The 11,146-nt window shown below is 44.3% G+C and overlaps 1 protein-coding gene across 1 annotated transcript; it reads left to right on the top strand.

Moving 5' to 3' along the window:
- The first annotated feature begins 759 nt into the window (after nucleotides 1-759).
- Nucleotides 760-2,811, top strand: LOC142625158 (uncharacterized). Its single transcript, XM_075798855.1, has 3 exons — nucleotides 760-1,586; nucleotides 2,166-2,412; nucleotides 2,698-2,811. Exons 1-3 carry the CDS (start codon nucleotides 760-762, stop codon nucleotides 2,809-2,811), a joined length of 1,188 nt encoding a protein of 395 aa, XP_075654970.1.
- The last annotated feature ends 8,335 nt before the right edge of the window (nucleotides 2,812-11,146 follow it).

The raw sequence follows: 11,146 nt of genomic DNA, 5'->3' as shown, positions 1-11,146 counted from the left end.
CCCGTAGGCAACTTTTACTATACTGTGATGCCTTTAGGGTTAAAAAATGTAGGTGCAACTTACCAACGGACGATGACAGCTATATTTCACGACATGATGCATCAGGAATTGGAAGACTATATGGATGACATAGTCCTGAAATCAAGGAAGCGGGAAGAGCATGTCCAAACATTGAGAAAAGTATTTGAAAGATGTAGAACTTTTAAACTAAGGATGAATCGTCTCAAGTGTGCATTTGGGGTGTCTTCTGGGAAATTCTTGGGTTTCTTGGTTCACAACAAAGGGATAGATGTGGACCTAGCCAAAGTTACGACCATAGCGACCATGAAACTGCCAGCCACGGTGAAGGAATTAAAGAGTTTTTTGGGAAAGGTCTCATACATTCGGAGGTTCATTCCTGGTTTAGCGTCGATTACTTCCGCTTTTGCCAGATTGCTAAAGAAGGAGCACAGCTTTGAGTGGGGAGAAGCATAGTAGAACAGCCTTCAAAAGACTACAGCAGACTATGATGAACCTCCCTACTGTGCAAGCCCCAATCCATAAAAAACCATTGTTGCTTTACTTAGCTACCAATTCTTATGTTGTAGGTGTGTTGATCGCCCAAGATGATGGAAGTGACACGGAACAACCAGGTATTACATCAGTCACGCCTTAAAAGAAGTAGAGACGCGCTACCCAAGAGCAAAAAGAGCATGCTTGGCCATAGTATACACTTTGCAAAGGCTACATCACTAGTTCTTAGCCTACGAGGTATGGCTGATGACAATCAAAGGCTTATTGCGGCAGCCAATTCTTTTCGGGATGATATCCCAGTGGTTACTTCAGTTGTCACGGTATGATTTGAAGGTAGGAACACCCAAGGTAGTGAAGAGCCAGGCCATAGTAGACTTGTTGGCACAATTTCCAGGGGAAGAAGAATTCCCGTTGGACGATGAGGTCCTGGGGGAGGTAGCCATGGCAAAAGAAGTCAGAGAGCAGTGGGTGATGAAGTTTGATAGGTCTTCTACCACCGAATTAGGAGGAGTGGGGGTAGTTTTGTATCATGAAGAAGACAACGCTGTAGCGCTTTCCTTCAAATTAGAATTCCCCTGTTCAAACAATACGGTAGAATATGAGGCCTATCTAACCAGGCTGGCCATGACCCTTGAAATAGGGGTCAAACAACTAAAAGTGATGGGCGATTCGAACCTGGTGGCCTGCCAGGCCAAGGGAAGCTTCTCCTTGAAAGAACCTAGCTTAGCCCTGTACAGAACGATGGCCCAGAAGATGGAAGCAAAGTTTTCAATGTTTGAGATAGAGCACACCCCAAGGAATGAGAACCGGTATGCAGATGTGCTGGCCGCATTAGGCTCACAAATAATTTTTGAAGGAGACAGCACCAAGATAGAAGTCAGCAAGAGGAAGGAGTCCATTGTCGAGATGCTAAAAGAAAGGTTCCTAGAAGAACAATGCGAAGAAGACTGGAGGATTCCTATAAAGGAAGCCTTGATGAAGGAAGAAGACATGACTGAATTGAAGGCGCTAAAAGACTATGCCTTAGTAAGAGGAGAATTATATTGCAAGATGTCGGGTGGGGTCTTGTCGAGGTGAGTAGGATAGGAAGAGGTCCGAAGAAAATTGAAGGAAGTACATGATAAGACCCACGGATCCTGCGGAGAAGTCAATCTTTACCACAGACTCCAAAGGGCAAGTTTTTACTGGCCAAGCATGGGCAAAGACGCAGATCAAGTCCAAACCCAATGTGAAGTCTGCCAGCTTGCGGCAGATAGGGAGGAAAGTTACATTGTATTTGTCAGCAAAGATTGGAGGAGTCTATTCATACAGTACCTGACGGAAGGTATTCTGCCACAAAAGCACAATGAGAAATACAAGCTTAAGAGGTTTGTGATACGATACTTTCTGCATGACAAAGTCCTTTTCAAAAAAGAGTACGATGTTGACCCACTACGATGTTTGGGTCCCGAGGAAGCAAGTGAGATGATGAAGGAAGTACATGTGATAGAGTGTAGGGAACCCCAGGGAAAGAAAAAGTTGTATAGACGTCTACTACAAATGGGTTACTACTGGCCCACCATGAAAAGAGACACAACATAATTTGTGAAAAGGTGCCATAGTTGCCAAGTGCAAGCTAATTTGATTCACACTCATTCGCAGAACTTGCACAGCATGGTCACCTCATGGCCCTTCCACACTTGGGGGCTCGATTTGGTGGGACCAGTTAATCCACCATCTCGTGGATACATATGGATCCTAGTGGCTATGGAGTACTTCACCAAATGGGCAGAGGTAGTGCCACTTCGTAAAGCTACGGGAGGAGCAGTAGCAAACTTCATCAAGGAGAACATAATTGTCAGGTTTGGAGTATCCCGTAGGATCATCAGTGATAATGGCACACCCTTTGCCAACAGTGATGTAAGGAAGATGCTGGAATTCTATTAAGTCAAGCACCATCGGTCATCGCTCTATTACTCTCAAGGGAATGGGCAGGCAGAGGCGATGAATAGGACTCTCATAAAAATTATCAGCAAGATGAGCTAAGAGTATACATGAGGATGGGTGACGCATCAGCCAGACGCTCTTTGGGCTTACAGAAATTCACCAAAGTCAGCCACAGGGTTCTCACCCTTCTCTTTACTCTACAAAACGAAGGTAATGAGCCCAGTAGAAGTGATGACTCCCTCTTTAAGGGTTATGCAGATGCGAAAGAATGAAAAGGAGAAGGGAGTCTTTGTGGCAGAAAGGTGTGAGAACCTAGAAGGGCTTGACGAAAAGAGGGAAGAGGCCCAAGAGCGCAGCCGCAGATATAGATAAAAGATGACTGAAGCCTATGGTAGAATGACTAAAGAAAGAGTGTTTACAGAAGGACAGTCGGTGTTAAGAGCAGCAGACCATGTCAAGCGAGGTATGGCAGGTCCGTCTAAGTTTTCATCAAAATGGGAGGGACCCCTTGTGATAAGAGAAGCACATGCAAGTGGGTATTATCGTTTGACCCAGATGGATGGCAGAGATCTAATGGATCCCATTAATGGCAAGTGGCTAAAATGTTATTATGCTTAAAAGAAAGAATTATGTATTTATCCATTTTATTTAAAGAATCCTATATTTCCTTTTCCTTCAAGTGAATATGTCACAAAACATCATTGTAATATGTTTTTATTCAGAATGTAATGAAAACTTAAGAAGTATTAGAAAACGTATTGTATCATAGTCATAGCAATAGCAAAAGTAGTAGCAAATGTAGCATTATAGTTACAAACCCAAACTATGGCAGCTATATCAGACTTACCAAATAAGTACTATAGGAAATATGAAGTGTACTAGATAGGGAAATAAAGGAAAGAAAACAAAGGGAAAACTACATAATCTCAACGAAGCCTAGAAATGAAAGTCTGATCTCCAAAGCGGTTAGATCCACCAATGCTAGAAAGAAGGCGCTCACGACGACCCTCCAAGTCCTCCACCATCTTCCTCAAAGCCTCAATGCGTGTATCAATGGCATCAACAGTAGGATGAACCTTCTTCATAAAGAAGGCTCAGGCAATCTCACAAAGGTGGTCAAGAATGACCTCCACGGCAAAGCCCACGCTAACAAGCTCCTGTACTGCAGCCTTCCACTGCAGGATCCTCTCGGTGGAAATGGTGTCAACAAAGTTGTGCTTGATGTCGTTCATAACGATCCCCAACAACTTCAAAAAGTTCTCCCTAGCAGAACGACCAAGGCGGATTCCCTTCATAAAGTCATCACGATTGCTATAGATTGCCTCCAAGTGGGAATCATAATCCTCAGGAACTCTAAAGCCATGGAAGTCAACGTAGGGAGGCCCAAAGCCCTAAAAGTCCACGGGATCGAGGTCATTAACCTCAAGCTGATCAAAGCGAGTAAAGAAGGCTGTAGCCTCACTCACAGGGTCTGGAACTGCGGCAGAACTACTGCCCACCTCAAATTGAGAAAAGGCAGTGAGAACCATACCTGATAAGGAACATGCAGCATGGTGTGAGAAACCATGAAGTGAAGAGGATGAACTCATAATGAAGAAATGAAGAAGAGGATGAGAGGAAGGAAACATACTAGGACTCGTGAAAATGGGGGCTGTAGGAACGGCAGAAATGGGTACTGAAGGTACAGTAGAAACTGGCACTGAAGGTGTAGCAGAAACAAGTGTTGCAGGCGCAGCAGCAGGAGTGACTATGGGCAGTGCAATATTTGCTGCAACCCCTGGTTCTTCAAAAGTCTCTGTGATCAGAAGAATAGACATGCACTATGAATGAAGATTACATCAGGAGGTTACACAGGTAGATATAAAAAGGAGAAGACAATAATAGAGACTAAAAAAAACTTACAAATGTGAGAGATGCATACCCATGGCCTCGGTCCCATGCTCATCGCCCTCCTCCTCATCAAAATCAGAGATCCTCGTCATTACGGTGGGTTCGTCATCAGAATCCTCAAGAGCCTCCTCCAATCCCTCAGAAGACAAGTCTACTTCAGGTCCACATGTGGTAGAGCTAAGAATGGAAGAAAAGGTAACCGCCAAAGACAAGCCATCCTTCACGGCCTGAGATAAAACCGCGAAAGGATCACTCGTAGAAATGACGAAAGGAGTAGTAGGAGAGCAATCGGAGAAGCAGGACCTTCTTGGGGAGTAGGAGTCTCAGCATGAACCCCCTATGCAGCAGCAGGAGTAGTAAAAGCCATGGTTTTAGCCACCACATCGGCCTCATCAAAGAAGCCCTCCATAGGTGTGTCTATGGCAGTAGAAATCTCCTCAGTTATGGGGTGATAGATAGAGAGGGGCTTAGGCTCAGCCCGAAGAACATGAGACATGAAAGAAAATAAGAAAGAGGGGAATGTATGATAAACGGCGATGCAAATGTACATGTATATATATGTGAAGAGAAGAGGGGAGAGAGACATGGTCCATAATGATGACACGTGTTAATGGGAAAGAGAAAGACATACCTCCACCTCGGGCTCATCAAGCAATATAGGACGAGTGGCAGACGTATCCTCCTTATTCTTAGACTAAAAAAGAAAAGAAAAGACAAGAAGAAGTGAATGAGTCAACAAGTATATGGTGTTAGCTGCAGAAAAGCCCTATATGAAAAATAACAAAGATGAAGTAAAATTAAAGATGACATACTCTCCTCTCAGTGGTGGTGGATGAAGGAGGAGGGGATGTCTTCCTCTTGCCGCCTCGAGTCCTGCTAGAGGGAGGATCATCAGTAGATGGTCGTGGGGCAGTAGGCCTAGACTTGCCTGCAATAGGGCACCTGCTGGAATGAGTACGGGCAAAGGGAGGCAGAGAACTCTCTAAAACTATGTTGCCTATGGGAGGAAGGTCACCCTCAAAAGGCATTATGTCAGAACAGGTCTTAGAGGAGTCATCACCCTTCCTGGCAGACTTGGATTTAGCAAACCGAGGTGCCAAGCTTTTCTTCACGAGCACAGGGATGTTTGTCACTTTCACTCTCTTCTCCCAACCTGTAGGATAATCACCAGCATACCAAAACCACCCTCTTTCCTCCTCAACCCACTCAAAAATGACAGACCAATTTTGCTTCCTAGCATACACCACCACAGATTTGGTGGGAACATGCAATCGTGGGTTTGGGGAAATAATCGCACTAAGGCCACTATGGGGAATGAGAGAGAACCCATGGCTGCCCAACAACTCTTGCTCAAATGAGATCATCATGACCTGCCAGTACCCATGCATGGTATCAATACAAATACCATCCCTCTGTGAACCTAGAATGGTAACTGCACTAAAACGTCTACTCCAAAACTCAAAGGTAGGGTTCAGCATAAATGACCGAACAGAAGTGGGGAACTCCACGAGGGCAGAAAAGTCATTTGGAATATCCTGATTTAGCTAGAACTGCCTCCTCACCCTATCAACAGAATAGTGCACAAACCTAACACCCTCATCAGCCAGATAAGGCAACCACTCAGCACTGGCAGCCGCCAAGTAAGTGATACCCCTCTCCTCAAAGCCAGTCAATGGGGTAGTGGTCCCAACAGTGTCAACAAAGGGACCCATCACAAAATCAGCACACGTGAAGCCTGTGCCTAAACTCCTATATGCTCTCCAAGAACTCCTTATCCAAAAACTCAACGGTAGAATGCCCAATTGTCTTCAAACTAACCCAACAAAATGCCAACGAAAAATCAGACTTAAACCGGCCATAAAAATCAGTGATAACTCTCGGGGCAAGACTGGTATTTCTCTTTGGCAAAGCGAACAGGCCTACACTTTGCCAAATGCCTAGCATAGCATTCATACAATAGATGTTGTAGAATAGTTTTATGAACTGAGGAAGTAACTATATGGCAGGAGCCTGCCTGCTCCTCATCACTCTACAGGATATCCAACTGAACATACAAATGGCCCAGAAACATGGGTGCTAATGGCAGACTCACCCCAGCAGATATCTTAACAGCTAACCAAAAATACAAAGGCTTCACAACATAGTGAGGATAAGAGCCAAAGATGAATTTATAGAGCCAAAATGTAACGAGGGCCGCACGACGGGCAGTAACGGAAGCATTGGATAAGGATCCGACTGAGTGTGACAGCTTTGCATTGCCACTCATCCCCTTCCTCAACTCGGCCTGCTCCTTCGCAAAAGCTCCAAAGTATCAGGGTCAACATCGCCAAGAATAGGTAGAAGCAACTCGTTTGCCATGTCTTCTAAGGTCACAGTGATCTCACCGCAAGAGAGGAAAAAGGTGTGAGTCGCAGTGCACCATTGGCGGACCAAATGGCGAAGGTTAAAGAGGTCCCTGTAGCTAGACAAGCATCGCGATGAAATAATAGCCTTCAATACACCGGCCCGTTGCAACGCCTCCATGAAACCCTTATCGGACAACTCTTGGTCCACCCACTACATCCAACCTGAAGCGGTGCCTGATCTAAATTCAAAGAGCATGGGCACGGGAAGCACAATGCCTTAACGAATAATAAGATCGGGGATCAAAGAGGCCAACGGAGCCTAAGAAGTTTCCATGTTGCAACGACAAAGAGCAAGCCACACACGGCTCAACGACTGCGGTGTGTATTCACTAGGGACTTTCGAAAAATGGGCATGGGTATCATACCAAGGGTCTATGAGAGGAGCACACTCACTATCGAGATCGCGTTGTGCCTCCTTCTCATCAGACGGTTCAATTGGGAATAGGTGGCCTCTCCGCCTACATCTCATGTGGCAAAATCATCGGAAGCAACTTCTTTTCACTTACGGCAGGAAGAACTTTGGCTTTTCGATGACGCCATGATGGGGTGGTTGATCGGAGTGATGGGTGATAGTATTTGAAAGAGAGAACATGGTGAAGAAAGGGAAAAGGAGAAAATTTTTGTGTTTGGAATGTAAAGGGAATCTATCTTAAATACCAACGCCATTAGCACTGACACGAAAGGATGCGATGGGTCAACCATCGGATAAGGGATAAAATTAATGAAACGGAGGCTGTATTTTAGAATAACTGTTAAACTGGGAAATGCGAAGAGACAACATTGTTCATGGCAAGAAGAAAGAAAGGAATATAATAATAAGGGACTCATTGTTCCAAAAAGCTTGCGAAGGAAAAGAAGAAGAGAAGACAACAAGGAGAAAAGAGTCTTTTGTTCGCATATGAGCTGTAGGAGCACTTCATATGCTCAGGGGGCTAAATGTTGATACTCATTTTGGAAAAATTCAGCAGCAGGAAGAAGCCCAACTACGTAGGCAAGAAGAGAGTTAATGGATTGAGAGAAAGAAACTCATCAAGCCTGAATGACAGGAATGATGAGTCTTAGGCCCTGAAAGTAAAAAAATAGGCCTTGAGAATGCAAATGGGCCAAACGAGAGCCCAAAGGAAGAAGCAGTAAAGCCATAGGCATTATGTGATGTGGAAAAGTGAGAATGGGCCACAACAGGCCTGAAGTAATGAAGTAAGAAAGTAAGGGGTTTATGGGAAGCCCATGAACCCCAAGGATGAAAGATATAGTAATTGGGCTAAGGAAGCCCAAAAGGATTTAGTAAAAGCCCATGGGAATGTAGAGTTGCAAATGGGCTGAGGACGCCCAAGGAGGGAAAATGGGCAAAGGATGTCCAACAAGGAAGAAATGGGCCAAAGGAGCCCACAGGTAATGTAATGGGCCCAGGAAGCCCAAAGTAGCATGAGTATGAATCCAATAACCATACTAGATCATTGAGACCAATTGGGAAAAAAACATCCAAAAGGCCCTGAGGAAGCCTAGCAAGCACGAGTCAAGTAACACCACGGTAGAGTGGCATGGCAGGAATGGCAACGAGAATATGGAAGGCACAAAGAATGGTTCAAGAGAGGAAAACCCATGATCGAGCAAGGGCCAACCCTTGAAAGGAATAAATCAATAAAGAATGGAAAATTAGAGGACATTTCATGCCATAAGAGGTCAAGGATGAGCGGCAAAATGCACAAATGAACCTCTAGACCGCAGCAAACACATGGGCAGCAGACAAGCTTTTAATGCACATGGAAGTGGAGCACGCGCAAGGCCCATGCATTTCCAACCTATACCCAGCCAATACAGGGGTGATGGGTCTTGGGTTAGAGGTAAGAGAGGGTATGGTCTGGCGGTGGGGAGAAGAGAAAGCCTATTCTAGGGTTCCCGCTTAAACCCTTTTGGGAGAAATGTCCTACTGGGATGACATACCACCCAAAAGAGGGAGGATGAGCTAGGACCACTAGGTGTATGCCATGAGGGATAGTAAGAGAGAATGCCCATACCATGGAAAGTTAGAATGCCACGGTGGGCAAGCAAACAAGATAGTTTTCTTTGTCTGGTAATGAGGAGAGGCATAGCCAGCACAGGTAAGTGGTGGTGGTTGGGCAGCTGACAGACTAGTAGATGGTTGAGAAGGACACCCAAATCTAGACAAAAGTAGTTAAAGGCTAAAATGGTAAAAACCAGTCACTACAAGCAGTATATATAGAGCTTTTGCCGTGTATAAAGGGGGGGATCAGAATCACAACAATAACCACCATCATACTACATAAGTGAACATTAAGAAAGAAAGGGGAGGAATTAAAAGTAGCAAAAGCAGAGAGAAAGACATAGAGGATTAGGAATAGAAAGAGAGAGTGTAGAATAGCAGGCATGCTCCAATAGGCTTTTTTTTTTTTTCCTTCTCTCCCTCTAAAAGCCTACCTTCAGCTGAAGATAAAAGATTTTCTCGGGCATAAACCACTCAGGCCCGTTCCTTCAAAGTGAATAATTTCTGTGGCAGGATCTTCCTGAGAAGTTGTTCACATTGAGGAGGTGGTCCTTCCTTGGTATCAATCCCGTAACATGATTTAATATGGCAGACTAACCTTTTTTTTTCTTTCATTTAATCACCATTATTATTCCCCTCTTTATTTCTTCCATTCCTTTCGCGACACGTTTCCTGTTGTTGTATTCCCCATTTCAATTAGAGATCTTTTATTTGCCTTTTCTAACAGCAAACGCATGTCTTTTACTATTTATCATTACATTCTACCTGTCATGGGCATGTGACCAAAGTTTCTGCCAAAGAGAAAGGGGCATAGTTTGTGCACAAACCGGACCAAAGTGAGTTGTTATTGGACCGGTCCTGACTCTCCTACCCAGAATACTTGGGCCTTAGTGCAGCAGGAGGCAGCCCAACCCAACATTTCAAAAAAGGTCGACCACAGAAGTAAAAGGAAAGACAGAGCTGTAGCAGATACAGTGAAGCAGTATGCCAGGATTAATGGCCAAAAGGCCCACGACTGTAAAGAAGAAAACATGGGCTCGGCAGGCTATGAAGATGAAGTCTCTCACTTGAGCGATACCCAGCCCAAGACGGGATGAAAGGAAGAATAAATGAGCCTAAAAGCCCACACATCCATCACGCCACAAAGGATAAACACCAACTAGAGCATACTGTAGAACCAAACCATGCAAGGGCAGCAAAAATGGTGTGAATGCCAGAAAGAAACAAATTCAAATGGAGTGGAGCATGCATAAGGGCCAGGGCACCACCTACTTGTACCCAGCTAATACATGGGAGGTGGGCCACGGGTCAAGGTATTCAGAGGGTGTGGTTTGGCGGTGGAGAGAAAATGGGGTCTATTTTGGGGTTCTCACTTAAGCTTCTTTAAGGGAAATGTCCTGCTAGGATGATATTTCACCCAAAAGAGGTAAGTATGAGCTGAGACCACTTAATGTGTGCCATAGAGGTAGGTGATGAGGTAGCTTAATCCTTATCCACATGGGTAAAACATGAACAGAGAGAGGTAAGAAACAAGACAAGTAATTTTATTTGGAAATGGAGAATGGTGCAACCAACACACTCTAATTAGAGGTAGTGGTTGGATAGCTGGCATGCTAGTGGGCAGTCCTAGAGGGATGCCCAAAAGGAGCCAAAAAAGGTTGAGGGACAAAAATGGTAAATCCCCCAATGGCAAAGGGTATAAAAAGGGGGTAGCCATGAACAGTAAGGGAAGGAAAGAAAGAGGTAGAAAAGAATAGGAAAAAAGGATACACATAAAAGCAAAAGAAAAGAAAGAAAGATTAGAAAGAAAACAAGAGAGAAAGTAAACAGTAGGGATAGGCATGCATCAATAGACCACATTTTCTCTCCCTCTTGACAGACCCACTCTCTGAAGATTGAGAATCGAAACTCAAATCATTTAGGTCCTTTCTCCAGAACATTTAACTTCTATGGCAAGAGCCTTCTCTTGAGGCTACCTGCATTGGAGATTAGTTCCCTTCTTGGGTTTGCTTCTGTTAAAAAGTTCAGCCTATCACCTAGCAGACAAATTGTTTCATTAGTCATGTTTATCGAGTGATTTACCCACTGATTGGCTCGAAATCACTAAGTTATTTACTCTTTTTCTGTAGTAGCATTATTTCTACTTGTTGTATTATTCCACTGTAACTCTGTTTACTTTCTTCTCAATGTTAGTTTTATTTATTACGTTGATTATCATAGTTATCCTGCTATACTGTATTCCTGCTGTAACACTTGTAATAGTTATTCCTACTGTGACCACACCATACGTTTAGCCCACATCACTCATGCCAGGACGCGTCTACATTGAGTAAACCTGATTTGTGCACAAGTTGGCCTAAAGCACAGTCCTAGTAAGGCCAGTCCCAACTCTCTTACCTCAGACTAA

Source organism: Castanea sativa, chromosome 2 (genome assembly GCF_040712315.1).
Source record: "Castanea sativa cultivar Marrone di Chiusa Pesio chromosome 2, ASM4071231v1".
Classification (NCBI taxonomy): domain Eukaryota; kingdom Viridiplantae; phylum Streptophyta; class Magnoliopsida; order Fagales; family Fagaceae; genus Castanea; species Castanea sativa.
The sequence above is the reverse complement of the archived record's forward strand: the minus strand, read 5'-3'. Positions and strand labels throughout refer to the sequence as shown.